The sequence below is a fragment of the Agelaius phoeniceus genome, chromosome 1 (genome assembly GCF_051311805.1).
Source record: "Agelaius phoeniceus isolate bAgePho1 chromosome 1, bAgePho1.hap1, whole genome shotgun sequence".
Lineage (NCBI taxonomy): Eukaryota > Metazoa > Chordata > Aves > Passeriformes > Icteridae > Agelaius > Agelaius phoeniceus.
Window position 1 is genome coordinate 83,640,066 of NC_135265.1, and position 18,661 is coordinate 83,658,726.

At 41.5% G+C, this 18,661-nt stretch overlaps 1 protein-coding gene across 3 annotated transcripts; it reads left to right on the forward strand.

Annotated features, from left to right (window-relative positions):
* The first annotated feature begins 14,005 nt into the window (after positions 1-14,005).
* On the forward strand, positions 14,006-17,807 carry MED10 (mediator complex subunit 10). 3 transcript variants are annotated; one of them, XR_013183319.1, is made up of 5 exons: positions 14,009-14,201; positions 14,385-14,468; positions 15,813-15,915; positions 16,602-16,681; positions 16,996-17,807. XR_013183319.1 is itself a non-coding variant. In XM_077182522.1 (4 exons), exons 1-4 carry the CDS (start codon positions 14,080-14,082, stop codon positions 16,461-16,463), a joined length of 387 nt encoding a protein of 128 aa, XP_077038637.1. In that variant the 5' UTR covers positions 14,006-14,079; the 3' UTR covers positions 16,464-16,589. The 3 variants fall into 3 exon arrangements, 2 of the variants coding, with proteins under 2 accessions (XP_077038637.1, XP_054495240.1); XM_077182522.1 differs by lacking the exons at positions 16,602-16,681; positions 16,996-17,807 and adding an exon at positions 16,386-16,589 and having other exon boundaries at positions 14,006-14,201; XM_054639265.2 differs by lacking the exon at positions 16,602-16,681 and having other exon boundaries at positions 14,011-14,201.
* The last annotated feature ends 854 nt before the right edge of the window (positions 17,808-18,661 follow it).

The following is an 18,661-nucleotide window of genomic DNA, read 5'->3' on the forward strand; positions in this document are numbered from 1 at the left end:
GGTAAAACATCTTGCAGGGGAGACTTCCCCTGTATCTAGACTGTCCTTATCCACATATTCCCTGAATGACAAAAAAAAAAGATCAAATTTGGTCCATGATCTCTCTTTACACATTCCTAATAAATTTCTGTTCCTTAGTATCTTAAACAGTAAAAACATATCTATTAACTTTGTTCATTATTATACTTTCTCACCAGTTTGCCAAGTGCAAGAGTCAAACTGAACTCATCTGCTATCTCCCAGACAAGGCTCTGCTGTCCTTGCCTTGGAGCAGGACTGGTTGATCCACTCACAGTGCATAAAGACATCCTAGACTGATGCAATGACTTTCAAATCAGAGAGGCATCTGGGTATGCAAAACAGACTGACCTCTGGGAGATATTTCTCCTATATATTCAGCTGGAGAGCTGCTTTCAGGCTTAGCCATTTATTAGTGGCACAGGACAGCATTCAAAGCTCAGGTCTGGCAGCAGCCCTCAGCTCCATGCAGAGCAGGGTGCAGCTGATGAAGGGCATCTCAGATTCTTCTTGTGGTGGAGAAGCATCTGCCGCTAGCTGGAGAGCTGGAGACTGAACTCCCATTTCAGTACCAGTTCGATATTGGGGCTGGCAGGAAGGTTTTTGTTTGTTTGTTTGGGTTTGTTGGTTTTTTTTTGTTTTCTAGTAGGATAATATTGGCCAGTGGTTTTCTTGTTTTTGCTGAGTTTGCAAAAAACGAGTTACCTGTGGTTCAGCAAAAAGTTCATATGTGTATTGTTTACTTCAATTTAAATGCAGCAGAATTTTAATGCCAAGTGATAGAAAATGTTAAATTGAACAAGTGCACAGAAGCATTTCTAGAATGATTAGGGGAACAAAAGTCCTATCTTTGTAGGAAAATTTAAAGACTTTTTTTCTTGTTTAGTATAGCTCAGCAAAGACTGAATAGGGCTGTGATAACACTTAATAAATATATTTGAGAAGTAAATGTCAGAGTGGGATATTGACTTCATCACATGATCAAATGGCAGTACAGTGAGTAATCCTGAATACATCTGCACTGGAAATCTAAAGGCTTCCAGATATGATGAAGGAAGCATTTGAATACTCTCCTGAGCACTGGAAGGAGTAGCTTGCAGTCTTGTAGCAAGGAGCCTGAGAAGTTTATGGGCATAATTGTACAACACAATAGAATAGGAAAATGCCTGAAGAGAGAAAATTAAGCTTATATTATGAGTCCCTGGGCATCTGGTGTGTCAGTATCCCCAAGTGTGTGAGAAAATAGATTAGATCACTGTCAATTTGCATTATAATAATTCCATGCCTCAGGGCTTCCACTGGAGTTGGGAAAGATTTTATTTTATTCTTCCTGATGCATGATTTGTCCTCTACTGCTCTTTTTTTTGCCTTCCTCTGCAGGTCTGAAGATAAATTGTTATAGGTGGCACTAGAATCTTAGGGTTCATTTATCCTGCTGTTATACTCAGGATTAGGTCAGCCTCTAGGCCTGGAATTCTTTTGGAGGAGTTATTTACCTAGGTTGGCTTGGTAGGCTCCATTGATTTAATTTACAGCACGGGACACACTCTCCTTCCTAGAATCAAATGGACTTATATTTAGCTAATTGTTTGCCAACTTGCAAACACACACATTTTCAGCAGGCAAGCTATTTATTAATCTCTCCTTCTTTTGCCTGAGTTTTCCTGATGCTTACTAGTATCACACTGGGCACCTTTGACTGTTCATTTTCTGTTTGCCTCCTTTCATCCTCCAAAGTCACAACGCCATTTATTTTTAGAAGGATATTCAGAAGAAAGGCATTTTCAGCAACAAACAGCAAGAATGAAGAAAGGCATAAAATTGTTCAGTCCTGAAATATTAAAACTTATAAAGGTATATTTGTGATTCCTATGTTCCTGTTAACATATCCTTTGAAATTACCTTCTCCTTGGTGTTGGAAGTCCATCTGGCAATGCTAATCTCTTTTACTGACTTAGGTAAACAACAGTCTTGAGGTGACCTCTACTCAACAGACAAGATAAGCCCAGCTAAATGCAAAGGATACCTGGGTAAATGAATAGCCATTGTATCACAGTGATAGGTTTTGAGAATGAGTGAGGTAAACAATATCCATGGAGAATATGGTTGGCTGTCTGATTTTTAAGTCTGCACAGCACTGGAAATGCTCAGAAGAAGCTTTTTATGTTCAGGGTGTTCATGTCCATGTATTGCTACTTACTGACTAAAATACATTTACATCCTGCAGTTCTGAATCACAGAACTCTGTGTCAGAGGTGACCTTCTCACATACACACACAAGTATTTTTAAATTCTTGCACTCATACACAAATTCAAGATGTGGCCAGTACAGGGCAGAAGTCACTTACAAATTTCTCCCCAGATAAAGGTACAATTCATGCTTTACCTTGTTCCACTTTCAGCCACATCTGGCCACATTTTTATCCTAGGATGTCATCTTTGCAGTAAATCTGTAGCTGCTCAGTGAGGAAGCTGTATTCCATGAAATGGTTGGAGGAGTGGCAACTATTTGATGGTCCCTCTACTTTGGATACAAAAATTGTTGTTTGTGTGATTCTGTCAGTTATTACTAGAATTTTTAAAGGCCTGAGATCATGAACTTTTCTAAGCTCCTACATATAACCCAAGAGCCAGGGCCATGGGTGAGGCCTTGCAACAATCCTGCTTTTAACTGGGGGCAAACAATATGAATCTGAGCCCTAGGTAGCCCCTTTTCTGCAGAGTATCCAGTTCATGGATGGCTCTTTACCCCAAGAAGAGTCTGAGGGTCTCCTCCTCAGATGCAGTCCATCCCTCACGAAGCTGAGGGCTGTCTCACTTGTCAGTGCCCAGCAGCTGAGCCTGAAAGCAGCATGCCAGGTGTTCCAGTACTCTGGTTCACAGCACCAAAAGGACGCACAAAATGTCTATTACCTGATCAGAGCACCAGATTAACCTCTGGATCAGCAAAAGCACTGTAGATCATCTAATCAACAGATGGAGGTTGGTGTAAACCACACAAAATTAACACAGAGACACCAACTTTAGTTAAACTTTAAAGGCAGAATTGCTGGAATTTAGTCTCAAAGACCTTATGGTGCCATGAAATAACTTTTGGATCCTGAAGTTTTTATGGCATCACAGACCTTTTGCTCTCCTGAAGTGACAACACAATAAAGTTCCATAGTAAAATGTACAAAGTGCTGAGGGGCCAGTGATAAGGAGTTTTTACATAAATCCACAGAAGCAGAAAAAGAAGGAAAAAAGAAGATAAAAAAAGAAGGATGTGTTGGTAGAAGGGATTAAAAAGATGTGCTGCCAGAGTGATGTAGCTTTAAAAGAACAGGTTGATGTGACTGAAGATGGCACTCAGTGATGTATTTTGAGTAAAGATGGGGAATTATTAGACCATTTGTATAAGATTATATAAGATCACATTTGGATCTCAGAACAACACACACTCCTCTTTGATGCCAGCTCAACAGTTTTTCTTTGACCCCAGTCAATCCTTTACCTTCATATTCCCTTTAATCTCACCATATTATCTAATTTTCCACTTTACAGCACACAGCCATAAGAAAGGTCACTTGCAATGCATTTATGGGCAATGAACTTTTCCTCCTTTATCCTAAGACCTTAACATCAGCCTGGTCATCACAACAGTGAGATATATGTTTTAGCTTCTTGTTTCTCAGTGCCACTTACAACACCCAAACTACTAAACAAAAAATTCAAAAGGCATCAAAGGATTAGAAAAGCAAAGTTCTTTTAAAAATAGTTAGATTAGTTGCAAGGTTACTGATAATGGCTCAGTTTCTTTAAAATGAGGAGAGTGTATTTGCTTACTTTCATGCAGTGTCACCAGGACCTGAGATGAAGTCCTCACATTCTGATCTTGGAGAAGCTGCTGCTGCCACCAGCTGGTAGTTCCCTGGTCCTTGGCTGGAGAGATGCATACATAGCTTACACAAAGAACTGCCAGGGAGACAGGTGGACCCTGCAGAGGGTCACATCTACAGAATGTTATAGAAACATTGATCCAGTCCGAAATACATTTTGGAATATGACAAAAGACCTGTATTATGTGTAGATGTGGCACTTAGGGACATAGTTTTGTGGTGGACTTGGCAATGCTGGGTTAATGATTGAACTCAATAGTCTTAGAGATTTTTTCCAACCTGATTCTATGGTTCTAGGTTAACAGGGCAAACAGATGACAACACTCCCAGTCAGCAGTTATCCACAGGCATGGCTACAACAGCAAGCCTGCTGAATTCACAGCATCAGGAATGCAACACTGGTTCTTTCTGTGATTAAATGACATCATGTGCTTCACCACTTAGGTTCAAGAAATAAATTTCTTGGGTGGCAGCTCCATTTGAAGTAGAAATGACAGTTCCTTGCATGAGTCACTGCTGCTTCTGAAAAACCAATAAAAGGAGGAATATAGTGAGCACTGAGTTGTATACCATGTGAAGAACAAATGGTTTGTCACCCTGTGGCTGAAGTCATAGATGTAAAAGAAGGGATTTTGCCATGTGGGATCAGTGCAAGTCAGTGGTTCTTTGTACATATTGAAAGAGGCACATGAGAATGAGATGGTGGATTATCAGAATCTGCACACAGTTGTAGATCAGCTGCTGGGTTTATCATTAGCAAGCCAAAAAGATGGAGTCTTTTCTCTGTTAGATTTAGGAACAACAGACACTTCCTCCTGCAATATCATCTACAAAAGAATGGTAGGAGCAAACCTGTGCTTGAATCAGGAAGCACTGGAAGGTACCTCAGCTGCTGGCTTGCTGTGCACTTTAGAGGGGGGGTTATCAGGGTTGGGATGGTCGTACTAAGGAGCAGACCTCAGCTAGCTGCTTCATATCTGGTTGTTCCTATGAAAACTAATTTGTTACAATTAACTAAATTAGAAGAAATAAGTAACTTCTTTTGTTTCTAAAGAATACTGCTGTATCTGGATTGATGAGACAGAAGATGACCCTGGACATCCTTGTTTCTAGACTGAAATATGGGAAATAGAAACAAAAAATCTGCTTGGTTCTAAGACATGCATTCAAAGTAGGTTAAATTACATTAGGTCTGTTGTAGACCTAGACCACAACTACAGCAGTGGTGATGGACAGAGCTAAACACAACCTCTCAGCCATAGCTGGCCACTGCAGCAGAATCCCATGCAACAAAATTCATACATATGCTTGAACTCTTAACCAGTGGTGGCATTTGAAATGCATTTGGTGGCTTTTGGTGGTATATGAAATGCAAAAGTAGAAAAATATGTGAAAACTGGAAAAGGAGGATCCATCCAAGCTTCTAGGTAGGGCGTGTTTGTTTTCAGAAGTGTCTCATTAGGCTTGCCCAAGGACTCACCCTTCTACCTGTGGTACTCATCCAAGGAGGCTGTAACCAGGTCTGACATTATGGTTCTGGTGGCAAAGGGAAGACAGAGAGTGGAAGGGCTGCTGTCAATCCAGTAGCAGGCAGGGAGCAAACACCTCTTGATTATTTGATTTCCTCCTGTTCTGAGAATAGTTTGTTTCCTCCCATTCCTCTTCCAACAGCCTTTCTCTGGCATCGGGGCATGCTATTCCCTACCTATGCATGATCAGTCTTCTCTGCCATGGTCCCTAGGATGCACAGTGTCTTCTGTTCCTTCAGTAGATGCCTGCTAAGGTGAACATCAGGGAAGATACGTGAGGCCCCCAACACCATGGTGAACTGTGTTCATATGGATTTTTTTACCTCCATCTCTAGTCAAGTGATGTCCCATTCCATTGGACATGTGCTCTGAGGTTGTGTCTGAAGACCTGTGCTGCGGAGGCAGGAGGCACGGAAAAGACACAAACTATGGGGTCTGTGAGGGGATCATTGTGAAAACAGGCTTTTCCTGCTCTAGCTTTTCATCCTTCACAGTACAGAAAGCAGTCTGACAGCCTGTGCTACTAACTGTTTTGGAAAGTCAGGGACACTGAAGGACCGTGAAAATAGTGGTTTTATTATATGATGATATTATGTGGCACAGCCTGAGCCAGGGCTTTTGGAGACATGCAGGGACATGATGCCCATTGGAATAGCATTGGACTAATGGCCTGAGCAAGGCAAATCTAAGAAAACTCATCCATACAGTTTGTAAAAAGAGGCCTCTCGGGCAGTCCCTTATGCCAGACATCCTGGAATTGCCTCACATCAGGCTGTTCTAATCATTCCAAATTCAGTTTTGGAAGCAATATGACAGACCAGGTGATCTGTTTACAAGTGGGACATTACCTGGCAACATTGCCAGCAGAATTTCCAGGGGACTGCTGCTGCCCTAATTTAATAGTTTTATTGATGGTCTGGAGGTAAATAAGACTTGCAAATAAAAGAAAAGCATACAGAAAGGCCAGCAAAGTGATAGAGTGTGGAGGCAGACTGAATTGAATAGCTGTGTTTGTGAAATAAATGTGTTTTAATAAAAATCATTTGTGAAGTCATCCTACTAGGAGCAAATAATGAATCTTATGTAACTGCAGACTATGTTCCCTGTAAAAGGAAACATTAAAGGAAATTAGGGGTCAGTCTGTACCAGATCATCACAATCTGGTGGCATAGAGGGACCTTGTTGAATAGAGGAATTCTGCAGCCCTGCAGTGCATAAATAGGAAGGGATAGGGAAGAGGCACAAGGCATGGGGGAACAGGGACCAACACCATTGTGGGGACCAATACAAGACCGAAATGTGCAGGTCACCTTCCCTTTTCTGCTGATATTGAAAAAAATTGAAACACCAAAAAACCTGAAATTCATTAAAGAAAAAAGTGTGAAAAATTCAGTGTGTTTATCATATAGAAGTCTGAGAGATGATTCAATTATTTGATTAAAGCACAGAATAGATATATATACACTATCTGTATCTAAACTAACTGGGCAATAAAGCATTTCTTCATCAGTTAGACAGAGGTGTGGAAAGAATCAATAGCTATAAATTAGACTCTTCCTCAGGCAACTTCTGTAAATAAAACCTATTTGAAGACTGGATGCTGGATATGAATAGTAAAGTATCTTTCACAGTGATGCAGGCAGATTGTGGAGACAGTGGGATATCAACATGCAAGAGTGTGAAGAACAAGTTTAAAACTGAAAAGGCACTTGAAGGCCCCTCCCAAATAATAGTACAAAGAGATTTCTTTGGTGCACTGCCTGCCTGTCTTCTCGTGCCTTCCAGGAAGGAATTCCTACTGACATGATAAAGTATACCACAGAGCCAACAGGCTAGGACTATGTCCCAGGAGTCCACAGGACAGGATGGACTGGAGGAGCCATCTATTCAAACCTTTTGCCTCATCACATCCTGAAGTCCCCCAGAGCCTACCACTTATTCTGCCATGCATTCATACACCACTGTTGGTTTAAACCTGTGCACTTCAGAAGAACTGGTAGTCTCAGCTCTGGGGGCAGCTTGTGGGGATTTCTGTGAACATGAGATACTTTGTATTGATCAGGCTGAGCCCTGTAATGTTCACTGATTCCAGCCTCTACTACGGGACTATCCCCATAAGACCCAGGATTATAAAAAAGAGGGAGAGCAACTTTTTTACCCAGGCAGATAATGATAGAACAAGGGGAAAAACTTTTAGACTAAAGAGGAGAGATTTAGATTAGATGTTAGGAAGAAATTCTTCGCTGTGAGGATGGTGATACACTGGAACAGGTTGCTTAGAGAAATTGTGGGTGCCCCATCCCTGGAAGTGTTCAAAGCCAAGTTGGATGGGGCTTTGAGAAACCTGATCTAGTAAAAGGTATCATGCCCATGGAAGGGAAGTTGGAACTAGATGGTCTTTAAGGTCCCTTCCAAACCATTCTATCCTTTTATATTCTACCCTTCTATGATACTCTAGCCCCAAGTAACTGGTGCCAGTAGCTCCATACCAGCTGTGACCATGGCTGTGCTCACCTTGCTTATCTAAACCTCTTTCAGGGGTATAACCCTGAATGCTAAGTAATTTTTCTGATTTGTTGATTTGTCCCCTGGTTTGAACCCATGTGGCCATTGCTTCCATTTCCCTGTACACTGTAACTAACAGCTCTACCTTAGAAAAATGAGAAGTGACAGGGAAGGACAAAAGCACAGGAGCACAGGCACCCACACTATAGAATAGTGACAAAGGTACACAGTCAGCTTTTTCATCTAGACCACCCATATGCTTCCAGAACTGCTCTGAGGTCCATTTCAGGATTTTGAATACAAATAAGGTCTTCTCCATGTCAGCTGGACTCAGTGCTGGAAAAAGGTCCTAGGTCTTTTTCATTTGTTAGCACATGTTGTCTGGGAGTCTTAGAAATTGTCTCTGCCCAGGATATTCCTATACCTGCTTTCCCGTATCCTAGGTAATAAAAAAAGTATCAGTTTTAAATACAGGATGCTACTTATTCTGAGTTTTCAGGGGGAAAAATAAAAATCAGCAATAGGCAAATCAACCTTACTTGTTAGTATTGTATAATGAGAGGAGCATTTTTCTAGGAGTATGATTATATATACATATATGTATAAGTATACACATATAAATATTTATATACACGTCTTTCTCACACATGTGGTAAAAAAATCCCTACTCAACTGTTGAAAGCAACTCTGCATTTCAGAAGAGTAGACTTTAATTTTGCTTTAAATGACATATGGCAGCAATATGAATGTAACATAAACTGAGTCTGATGAATAACTTTAATATTCCAGGGGGAAAAACCACAGATAATTCCACTGATTTCTCAGCATATTTTTGAAAAACAAAATTAAGAATTAATTCTTTATGGGATAATAAAGGCTCTATGAAATAAAAGGTTTCAGTATTGCAGATCTAGATGAGTTATCACCACACTGTGAAAATAATATTCCTGTCCTGAAGCATATATGTAAGTCCTTTGCTGTGTCTTGCTGACCTCCTTGGAGGCAGTGTTGTGAGAACAGACTGTCATCCATGTCCTTTACCATCAATAGAAAGAACCTCATGGGTCTCAGTTATCTTTGGATCAGGTCCCAGAACATTCCCAGATCTGCAGGACTTGGAAGACCACAAAATTAACTTAAGAACAATATCCTGATCCTGCTATTTCTTAGATAAATAAATTTAGATGATCTCAGACTGAGATCCAGCCGTGATACATAAATGCATCATCCTGCTAATTTGTGGTAAGGCATTTATTATTTCAAGTCATTAATGAACACATTACTAAACACAAAATCTGTATGGAAATTATAATTACAGCTCTTATTCAGCTGCATAATTGATTTTTAAAAATTGTTTATTTTATTTTATTGTATCACATTATTTTTATGCAGTAAAATGTGACAGTACCACATGCTTCTGAGTCAGCTGAAAAACATCCTAAATAAAATTGCCATCAGCCTGACCTATCAGGAGCAGGTGAATGGTATCCAATGTGCTGTTCACATCTATCTCCCCTGCTTCTCTTCTGCTTATTTATTACCTGTTGTAATTAAAACAATGAAGGCTCACACAATGGAATTCTTAGCAGGTGATGCTCCCAGTTAATGACCTGAAATTTCAACCTCCATTTCTTTGTCTGCAGAATGAAAAAGGAGTGATATAATCATGCAGAAGAAAAGAGAGGAAGACAGGAGAGAAATATGATCTATTTTACTTTCTTTAATAATTTTCTTCCACTTTACTGGCTAGCAGCAGAAAACATGAGCTGGGAGGAGAGTTATAGTTCTAGAGATAGACGAACAGATGAATTATTTGTTGCTTTTTGTATTCATGAGAAGTTTACTGTCTCAGCACTTTCAGTTATGAATCTTAAACACCACGTTGTGTCTTATTATATTGGACAAGTCATTTATCTGGAGTATATGTAAGACTAAATAAGAAAACAGCGAGCTGAGCTTTTTTCCAGACCCGAAGGCTGTATAAGCAGTCTCAAATAAATCTTTTTACGTTCTGCTGGGTAAGAAACCATTATGCAATCTGTCTGCATCCTTCACAGCACAGGTCATCATTTGACAAGCAGGGAGGGCCTCATAGCAGTAACCCTCCAGATACAGATGAAAGCTCCCTCTGGGCCAGTATCCTGTGCTCAGCACTAATCAGAAGTAAATGCTGAAGAGCAGACGGGAAAAGCATCTATGAGACCTCTCCTGACTACCCTCCTGGCCTGGGGCTACCTTCAGTCCATGGGATTTCCTGAGCCAGGAGTGGTTTACCTACATCTCCCTGGCTGTCTACCAAGCATTTGTCCCATTTTCCCTTCAACACAGCTAAACATTTTCTGTCCGTAACATCCATTGGCAAATAGTCCCACAGGGCTTTTGAACTTTGTATGACAAAAATCACTGCTTTTTGCGTGTCCTGAAGTTGTCACTTCTTGGCTTTACTTTGATGGCCCCTGGTTTTTGTGCTGAAAGACAGTCTAGGCTGCAGACCACTCATGGCTCTGTAAACACAGTGAAGTGTTGGCCATAAGTCTCATTAGCGGGCTCTCTCTCTTGAGCTGAAGTGTCCCTGTCTGTTCCTGTTTTCCTATTATAGAAGCCATTTTCATATCTACAGTTATCTTGGCAGCCCTGCTCTGACTCCTTTCCAGACCCACTCCAGGGAATGAGAACTGCACACAGTATTCAAGGTTGGGGCAAATTGTGGATTTATGCAGTAGCACGACATTTTCTGTTTTGTTCTCACATTCCTTTCCTGACAATTCCTAACTCTCCACATGACTTCTGAACACTGCTGAGTGCTGACCTGATGTTTTCAAAGAACTTTCTATTCTGATCCTCAGGTCTTGCTCCTGTGTGGTAATGGTCAAGAGGTCATGAATCTTCATGTGAAACTAGGGGATTTTTGCTTGCTATGCGCATCGCTTTACATGATCCATCTTAAAGTCTTTTCAGGTCCTCCTACAGTTTCCTACAAACTGCATTCATCTTTAGTCTGCCAAGTAATTTTCTCATAAGCCAATTTACTCATTGTACCATCTGATCTCTTTTCTGGGTCATCTATGAACATACTCAATGGCAGAATTTTCAGCTTAGTTCCCCGTTGAACTCTTCTGGGATCATTTCTCCCCTTGCAAGAATTAAATGTTTGCCCCTGTCCTGCATTTCCTATCTGGAATTCAGTTCTTTATTCAGTTTAGGATTTCTCTCTTCATTCCATTCCTTTATTCCTTAAAAGATTTATTTTAAGGATTTTTCTTAGAGCTGATGGGAAATCAAGTAGATTGTACCATTTAGATCACTTTTGCCTATATGCTTGCTGACCCCTTGAAAAATTCATTAGGGGTTTGCAAAACAGGATTTTCTTTCATGTAATCTGTGCTGCTCTTCCCAAATGGGTCATATTGATCCATATGGCCTCTCATTCCATCCTTTATTACAAACCCTACTTAACTGCCAGTGCAGATGTCCAGCTTACATGTCTGTATAATTGCCCACTCCCTGTATGAAAATCAGGGTACAAGTGCAATACAGTTACTTACATCATGAGCCATGACATTTTCTTTCGAAATCTTTTTGTCTCTACATACCTATTGATCAATTCAGTTATTTGTCAGACTGACTTTCTTTCTGTTTCTCTCTCTCACTGGAACAAAAGTTTCTAATCTTTACATTTTATCCCTGAACATAAAAACAATGCCCAAGCTAGTGATCATGAGAAAAATTTAACAACTGGTAATATATTTATAGCAAATTTTAACCTTAATACCACTGAATACATTTATCTTACATAATTCATTAATCTAACCTAAACAGGCTAGTAAATACAGATTTACAGTGAGCTGGATATCTCGATATTTGATGTTAAACTTCCATTATTTTTTCTGTTGAATACTTTCCCTGAGTTAGATGTGATCATGCACATCTCTAGCATTTATCCCAAGCAAGCTAGAAGTCATATTTGCGAAGTCATATTTGCTCAGTTTGAAGAATCAAAGGCTTTCCCCAAACTGGAAGAAGTTTTAACAGTACCTCAAAGCCTTGTTTGTTACTGAATTTAGTGTAAGTGGTTCTGCTCCATAATTCCACTGGATGTGGCTGCCCATATGGAAAAATGGACATAAATCAACTCTTCTGTTTGAATCCCAGTCCCTTGTGCCTGCAGAGCCATGCCTGACACAATTGTTTGAATTTACACTGTTCTTTCAAAACTTGACACCCCCGTTCCTCATGTTCATATCTAACTTGGTAAGTGCACCCTATTCTACATCCTTCCTTCCAAATATTAGAAACAGTTATTCTTTTTCTCAGGCCAAGATCTCTCATGTATGAAGTACTTGTCTTAAAATCTCACAATCCTGGGACTTCTGTTGTCCAGACAACATTCTGCCAATGATAGATACAGGATGGTCAGCAACTGCTGGTCAATAGGCAGTGGGATTACTTTATCATAGGATGACAATACTTGTCAAGGCCTAGAACAGGTAAATTGTTTTCTGCATCCTAGGATTATTTTTTAATTTCACATCTGCACTGTCCTATATCTTCCTTAATATTCAGTGCTCTTTACAGTTACTTGCTTTTTAATTTTAGGTTAGCATACTTAATCTTTTGAACTCCCAAACAGTGCTTTACATTTTGCAAAAACCCAACTTCTTGCTACTGGTCTAGCATGGTAACCCAGAACAGAAACCGACCATTTGATCGTGTTATTGTCATTAATAGGAAATGGAAAAATAAGATGCATCCGAGAAATTAAGAATTGCAGATTTTGATGGTTCTCATTGTGCAGCAGAAATCACTGCAAGTTATAGCTACAAAATGCATAAAATACATTAACTCCCAGTTTGGGATGGAAGGTATAATCCAGTTACAAGCCCCTGTCATGGGCAGGGACGCCTTCTGCTCAGAGCCCTAACCAGCCTTGGACACTTGTCTTGAACACTTGCAGGGATGGGACATCCACAGCTTCTCTGGGTAACCTCTCCCAGTATCTCACTACACCACAGTAAAGAATTTATTTCTAATATTTAATCTAATCCTACTGTCTTTCAGCTTGAAGCCACTGCATGCTCTTGTAAAAAGTCCCTCTCTATCTTTTTTGCAGACTCCCAACAAGTACCGGAAGGCTGTAATTAGGTCTCCCCTTCTCTTTTCTAAGAAGAGAGAAGGTCTTCCCTTTTCTAAGAAGTAATTAGGTCTCCCCTTCTCTTTTCTAGGCTGAAAAATCCAAAGTCTCCTAGCCTTTCCTCATAGAAGAGGTGCTCCATTCCTCTGATCAATGTGGTGGCCTCCTCTGGACTCTCTCCAAGGACCCATGTCCTTCCCATGTTGGGGACCCCAGAGCTCGATAAGTTATCTCCTGACATTACTGGACTGATCTACTCAGGTTCAACCCAAAACAGACAGACTGAAAACAAGCTATTTGTAAAACATAGTTACTGTGATGTGCCGTGGGGGTCTAAGCATGTCAGGCAACTTTCCCACAGGGATGACTGATAGCTGGATTATTTAACATAGACCAATTAATAACAGAACAAGAAGCAATGGGCTCAAGCTGAGAGAGGGTGCGTTTAGATTGGATACAGGAATAAATTCTTCACTGTGAGGGTGGTGAGGCCCTGGAACAGGCTGCCCAAAGAAGCTGTGGATGCCCCACCTCCACACGTGTTCAAGCCCAGGTTGGAAGGGGCTCTGAGCCACCTGGTCTAGTGGGAGGTTTCTCTGCCTATGGCAGAGAACTGGAACCAGATGGTCCCTTACATCCCAAACCACTCTGCTATTCCGTGTTTCTACGTTTTGCTATTCCCCAGATGATTCCAGTGTAGGGTTTATTATGAAGCAGAACCTCTGCCTGTCACCGCTTCTATTTCTTCCACAAGCCCGAACACAGCTCAGAGCTGGCAGGCACAGGACACGTTCGAACACACAATGCCGGGGCGCGGCCGCCGATCCGGCGCTGTCCCGGATTCCCCTCAGCGGCGGCGGCGGGAGCCGGGACGGCGCCGCCCGTGAGGGAGGGGGCGTGGCTTGTTCGGGGGCGCGGCTTGGGCTGAGGGCGCGGCCGCCCCGCCTCGCACCTCCCGCCCTTCCGCGCAGGCGCCACTGAGCGGAAGTGGCGCTGGGCGGGGGAGGCGGTGGCGGCGATGGCGGAGAAGTTCGACTCCCTGGAGGAGCACCTGGAGAAGTTCGTGGAGAACATCAGGCAGCTCGGCATCATCGTCAGCGACTTCCAGCCCAGCAGCCAGACGGGGCTCAATCAGAAACTGTGAGGGGCCGTTGTCGGGGGCGGGCCGGGCCGGGCTGCGGGGCCTTTTCCCCCTCCAGGCCCGGGGTGCTGCCTCAGGGCTGTCTCGCTCTCTGCCTGGCTATCGGTGGCCTCGCAGCCACCCTCAGGGGCGGCGCAGCGACCCCGAAACCGGCTAAACCCGACCCATTTTCTTTCCGACAGGAATTTCATGGTGACGGGCTTGCAGGATATCGACAAATGCCGACAGCAGCTTCACGATATCAGCGTGCCCTTGGAGGTTTTTGAGTAAGTCTGTGTGTGCCTGGAAGCGGGGGTGCTGCAGTCGGTGACTGGAGGTAGCCTGGCTTCGCAGCGTGGATATTTTAGCTGTGGGCTGCTTGTCTCAAACCCGGTCCTTCTGAAAGCGTCGTGAGAATGTGGGCAGGCAGAAGGAGGTCAGAAGTACCTTCTGCCTGTGAGAAGGCAGAAAGGTAGGAGAGGTCATAAAATATATACCTGTCTTCGTAGAACCACGGGATGCTTTGAGTTGGAAAGGACCTTAAAGCTCATCTAGTTCCAGCTCCCCCACCGTGGGCAGGGATGCCACCTACTAGATAATTTGCTCAGAGCCCTGCCCAGCCTGCCCTTTCCGACTTTTTTTGACGTCTGCATATGTAGGCAGTAACACGAATTCTGCCGAATTTAGTGATTTCATAACATCACAGAATGAGTCAGGTTAGAAGGGACCTTCAGGAATGTGTGTTTCTAACACCCCTGCCATGGGCAGGGACACCCATTTAGTAAGTCAGCTTTCATTTGTAAAAATAGGCTTTTACACTAGATTAGGATCAGGATTTAAAGTTCCAAGGGAAAATAAATTAAGTCAGTACTCAGGTGTTTAGTTTTAGAAAATTGCAACATTAAAAGAAAAATCAACTTAGAGGAAGAGCTATACTAGAGAACTTTTGTGATATAGCTGATATGTTAATTTACTGGTGTTTCTTCTAGGTCCAGATGCTGCTGATCTGCTGTACTCCAGTGTGCTACTGGCTGTACATTGTTTTTTTCAATTGGGCTTTTACTCCAGATGTAAATTTGTGATGACTCTCTTCAATGTTCTCTCTAGCAAGTTTCCCTTTGCCAGGAATTGTATTGCAAAACAAAATTGCAGATGAGTTTGCTGATACAGTAGTGTTAATTTTTTACTCTTCACTGTGGTATGTGCAGTTCCTCCTCATCCTTGATTTGCTGGGTGCCATATTCCCGTGTGCTTAATGCTTACCATGTCCTAACTAACCCACTTCCTGGTTAGTGCCCATCCAGTTGATTGGAAAAGGACCATCTTCCTCTGATCATCTGTGCTTATAACCTGTGAGGAGCTGGTAGATACATCTATTTTTTTTTTGGTGTGCCTTTAATACTTCATTCAAAGCTCTTGAGGCTTTCTGGAAACACAGGTTTGCTGGCCATGGCCTTGTCCTTTTGGAAGGCCATGCCTTTTGGAAATGGCTGAGTTTAACTGTGGTGGTTTTTAAAATGCACATTTCAGATAATAGTGGAAAGAAAAAGGCAGCAAGATGAGTAATTCTGTACCTTGGAGAGCATCCTAGTTGGAATATGATCATTTAGCAGTGTCTTTTCTGTTTCCAGATACATCGATCAAGGCCGCAACCCTCAGCTTTACACTAAAGAGTGTCTGGAGCGAGCTTTGGCTAAAAATGAGCAAGTGAAAGGAAAAATTGACACTATGAAGGTAAACCAGAATTAATGGAAGTATAATGCAATAATGTGTTTGATAAATTTTTACTTTTCTGTAAATATGTGGGTATTTTTCACTTGTGCAGTTATTAACTTCTGTTATTATGTCATTTGTCTTAGAAATTGTTCTGCATCCCTGTATCTTAATTGATGCTGATACAGCCTGTTCAGGAAAGGAAACCTGTAGTTTGTCCCACAGTTGGGGATGCAGCTTTCACTGTGATTTTATATTGATTAAAGCTATATGTAGCAGTAGAGATATTTTACTTGGGTTTTTTGCAGGTGTGGAATTTGCTGTGTGACAGTTTACAAATAAGCAAAACAGAAGGGGTATTTTTCCAGTCTGGAATGGATAGTAGAGGTTTAAAATGTCAAATATGCTCTATAATCATCAGTCAGTCTTTATAAAATTTGTGAAAATGCATGCCAGTGCTTAGGGGTTTCTGAATTTGTACTTTCATTTAGTGTGAACCTAAGCATTCCGTGATGCTGTTTAACTCCTGGAACTACTGCAAAAAAACACAGTCAGAAAAGGAAGTTTAGTGAGTTCTGAGAATGTTCTTTGGCTGAACTTAGTGTGGAGGATGATAAGTTGTACTGCCCCATGTGGACTTAAGGAGATAAGTCCTGAGCTTCTTTTTCTTTTCTCTGTGCTTGTGAAATTGTGTACTTGAAAGGCAGGTGTGAGTTGCTTTTTGAAGGTGGAGTGGATTCCATATCAAATCAAGAGGACATGTCCTTAATCAGCTTTCCTTAACAAGGTCAGGCAGATATGGGTGCACCAGAGTTCACTAGAGAGGTCCAACTGCTTTGTATTTTTTGGAGAAAATGCAGGTGAATTTCTGGGAATTCACAGACATGTATGTTTGCCTTATGCATTCCTCGTGGATTTCACTTGGGCATTTTATGTGGATTTTGTAAATATCATTTTCTTTGTGTGGTTTTGGGGCTTTTTGGGTACTTCACTGAGAGGTGTGTTGGGTACAAACATGTCTGTTCATTAGGTAATATTGCTTGATGAAATCTAAATAAATTGTCCAGATGATGTACATACATTTATTTTTTTCTTTTCTAGAAATTTAAAAGCCTGTTAATTCAAGAACTGACAAAGGTGTTCCCAGAAGATATGGCAAAGTACAAAGCTATTAGAGGAGAAGATCCTCCTCCTTAAGTTGGCCTTTGATAGCTCTAAAAAGGTCTCATAAACTGACCCCATGCTATAAAAACATTGATTGGAGAGAGAGAGAATCTAAGCCCTCCTAACAACTGTACTAAAAATGGCAGTGGTGACTGTAAAGGAGCTTCATGGTTGTTCGTAGTTCTGGTCTGAAGCTGCTGAATCTTTCTGAAGACTTCTTCTCAGTGATTGTGGTTGAAACTTCCTATGGTAATCTGCTTTTCTTTCCTGGAGGGTTTGAGAAATGGAATTGGTTACAGGTCATCAATGCAGAACATTTCCCACAAAGTGCATTTCCATAGCAGAAAAACAGGTTGTTTTTTTTTTTTTTTTCTGGAAAGTGTGCCTCAGGATTGTGGGCTCATCTGTTTCTTAATACATGTATTACACTTGATTATTTTTCATTTGTAAACTTCAGGGTTTTTTTACTGCAGTACGAACAGTTGACTGCTTTTGTCTTGCCAAATTTTACTGAGCAGGAGCCTGTCAAGGGCTGCAGTTCTCATGTGTCATAATTAGTTGCAGCCAGGAAAACCTTCAGATCTTTTGTTCTGGGAGCTGCAGTGCAGATGGCTAAGGATATAAAACATGAGCATACCTGGGGACTAGCTCCTCTACAACTTCAATATTTTGTACAGTATTTAATGTAAGCTTTTGTTTATTTGTTTTCTGCAAGCAGGTTGTTGAATAAAAATTTGAAAAAACCTAAATCCTGACATTTTTCTTTTGTATGCTTCTCTTTGGAGTGTGAACTGAAAGCTGTGGAAAAAATAGCATCTTCCTGAGTTCCACACTGATAGAAATGTGTATCAAAACTTGGCTCTTAAAATTTTACATCTGAAGGTGGTGTCAGCTTGGCTTATTTGGTTTTATGATGAAAACCTCCATTTTAGTACCTGAAACAGGAGATTTTGGGCATCAGCAATTGTCACTCGAAGTCCTGGTTAGCTGTGAGCTCATCTATGGGATCTGTAACTGTTCATACATAAGGGAGCCCTGGTTTGGAACAGGATGGTGGCTCCTCACCCAGGGATCAGAGGTTTGTGGGATAGATTGGGTTTGCAGTGGGAACAAGAGGAGCCCTTTTAGTCTTGGGTATTTTTGAAGCTGGAGCCCTTTGTGCTTATGTTTGTTCTCCCAGATCTATCTTGACTTTTTGTGTCAGCAAATTATTTTATTGCTTTAGCTTTCTTCTGGTTGCTAAATGGAGTGGTTTTGGGCAGGAGCTCCAAGATAGCACTGTATTTGCATGTGCTCCATAGCAGGCCTGCCTACTTGGCTAAGACTTAACAGGGATTTAGGCATGTTTGAAGTTACTGGTGGCATAGTTTGCACACCCGAAGCACTCTGTGCTCAGTTACCTGCCTGAGGCACAGCCCATCCGTGATGCCAGGTGCCACCAGACTTGGACATAACAAGAGGAAAAACAAAACCAAAACTAGGTGTTCCTTTTAAAATTTGTTACCTACCAGTCTAGGTTAATTGAGTTGCTGCCTGACATTACCCTGCCCTGCACACTTGCTCTAATCACTTTCACCTTCACAATTTTACTGTATGAACTTGG

Excerpts from the sequence above, each read along its gene's own strand:
- MED10 (XM_054639265.2), top strand. The coding sequence starts at position 14,080 with ATGGCGGAGAAGTTCGACTCCCTGGAGGAGCACCTGGAGAAGTTCGTG. Across the intron at positions 14,202-14,384 it reads ACGGGGCTCAATCAGAAACT|GAATTTCATGGTGACGGGCT; the intron begins GTGAGGGGCCGT and ends TCTTTCCGACAG. Across the intron at positions 14,469-15,812 it reads GTGCCCTTGGAGGTTTTTGA|ATACATCGATCAAGGCCGCA; the intron begins GTAAGTCTGTGT and ends TTCTGTTTCCAG.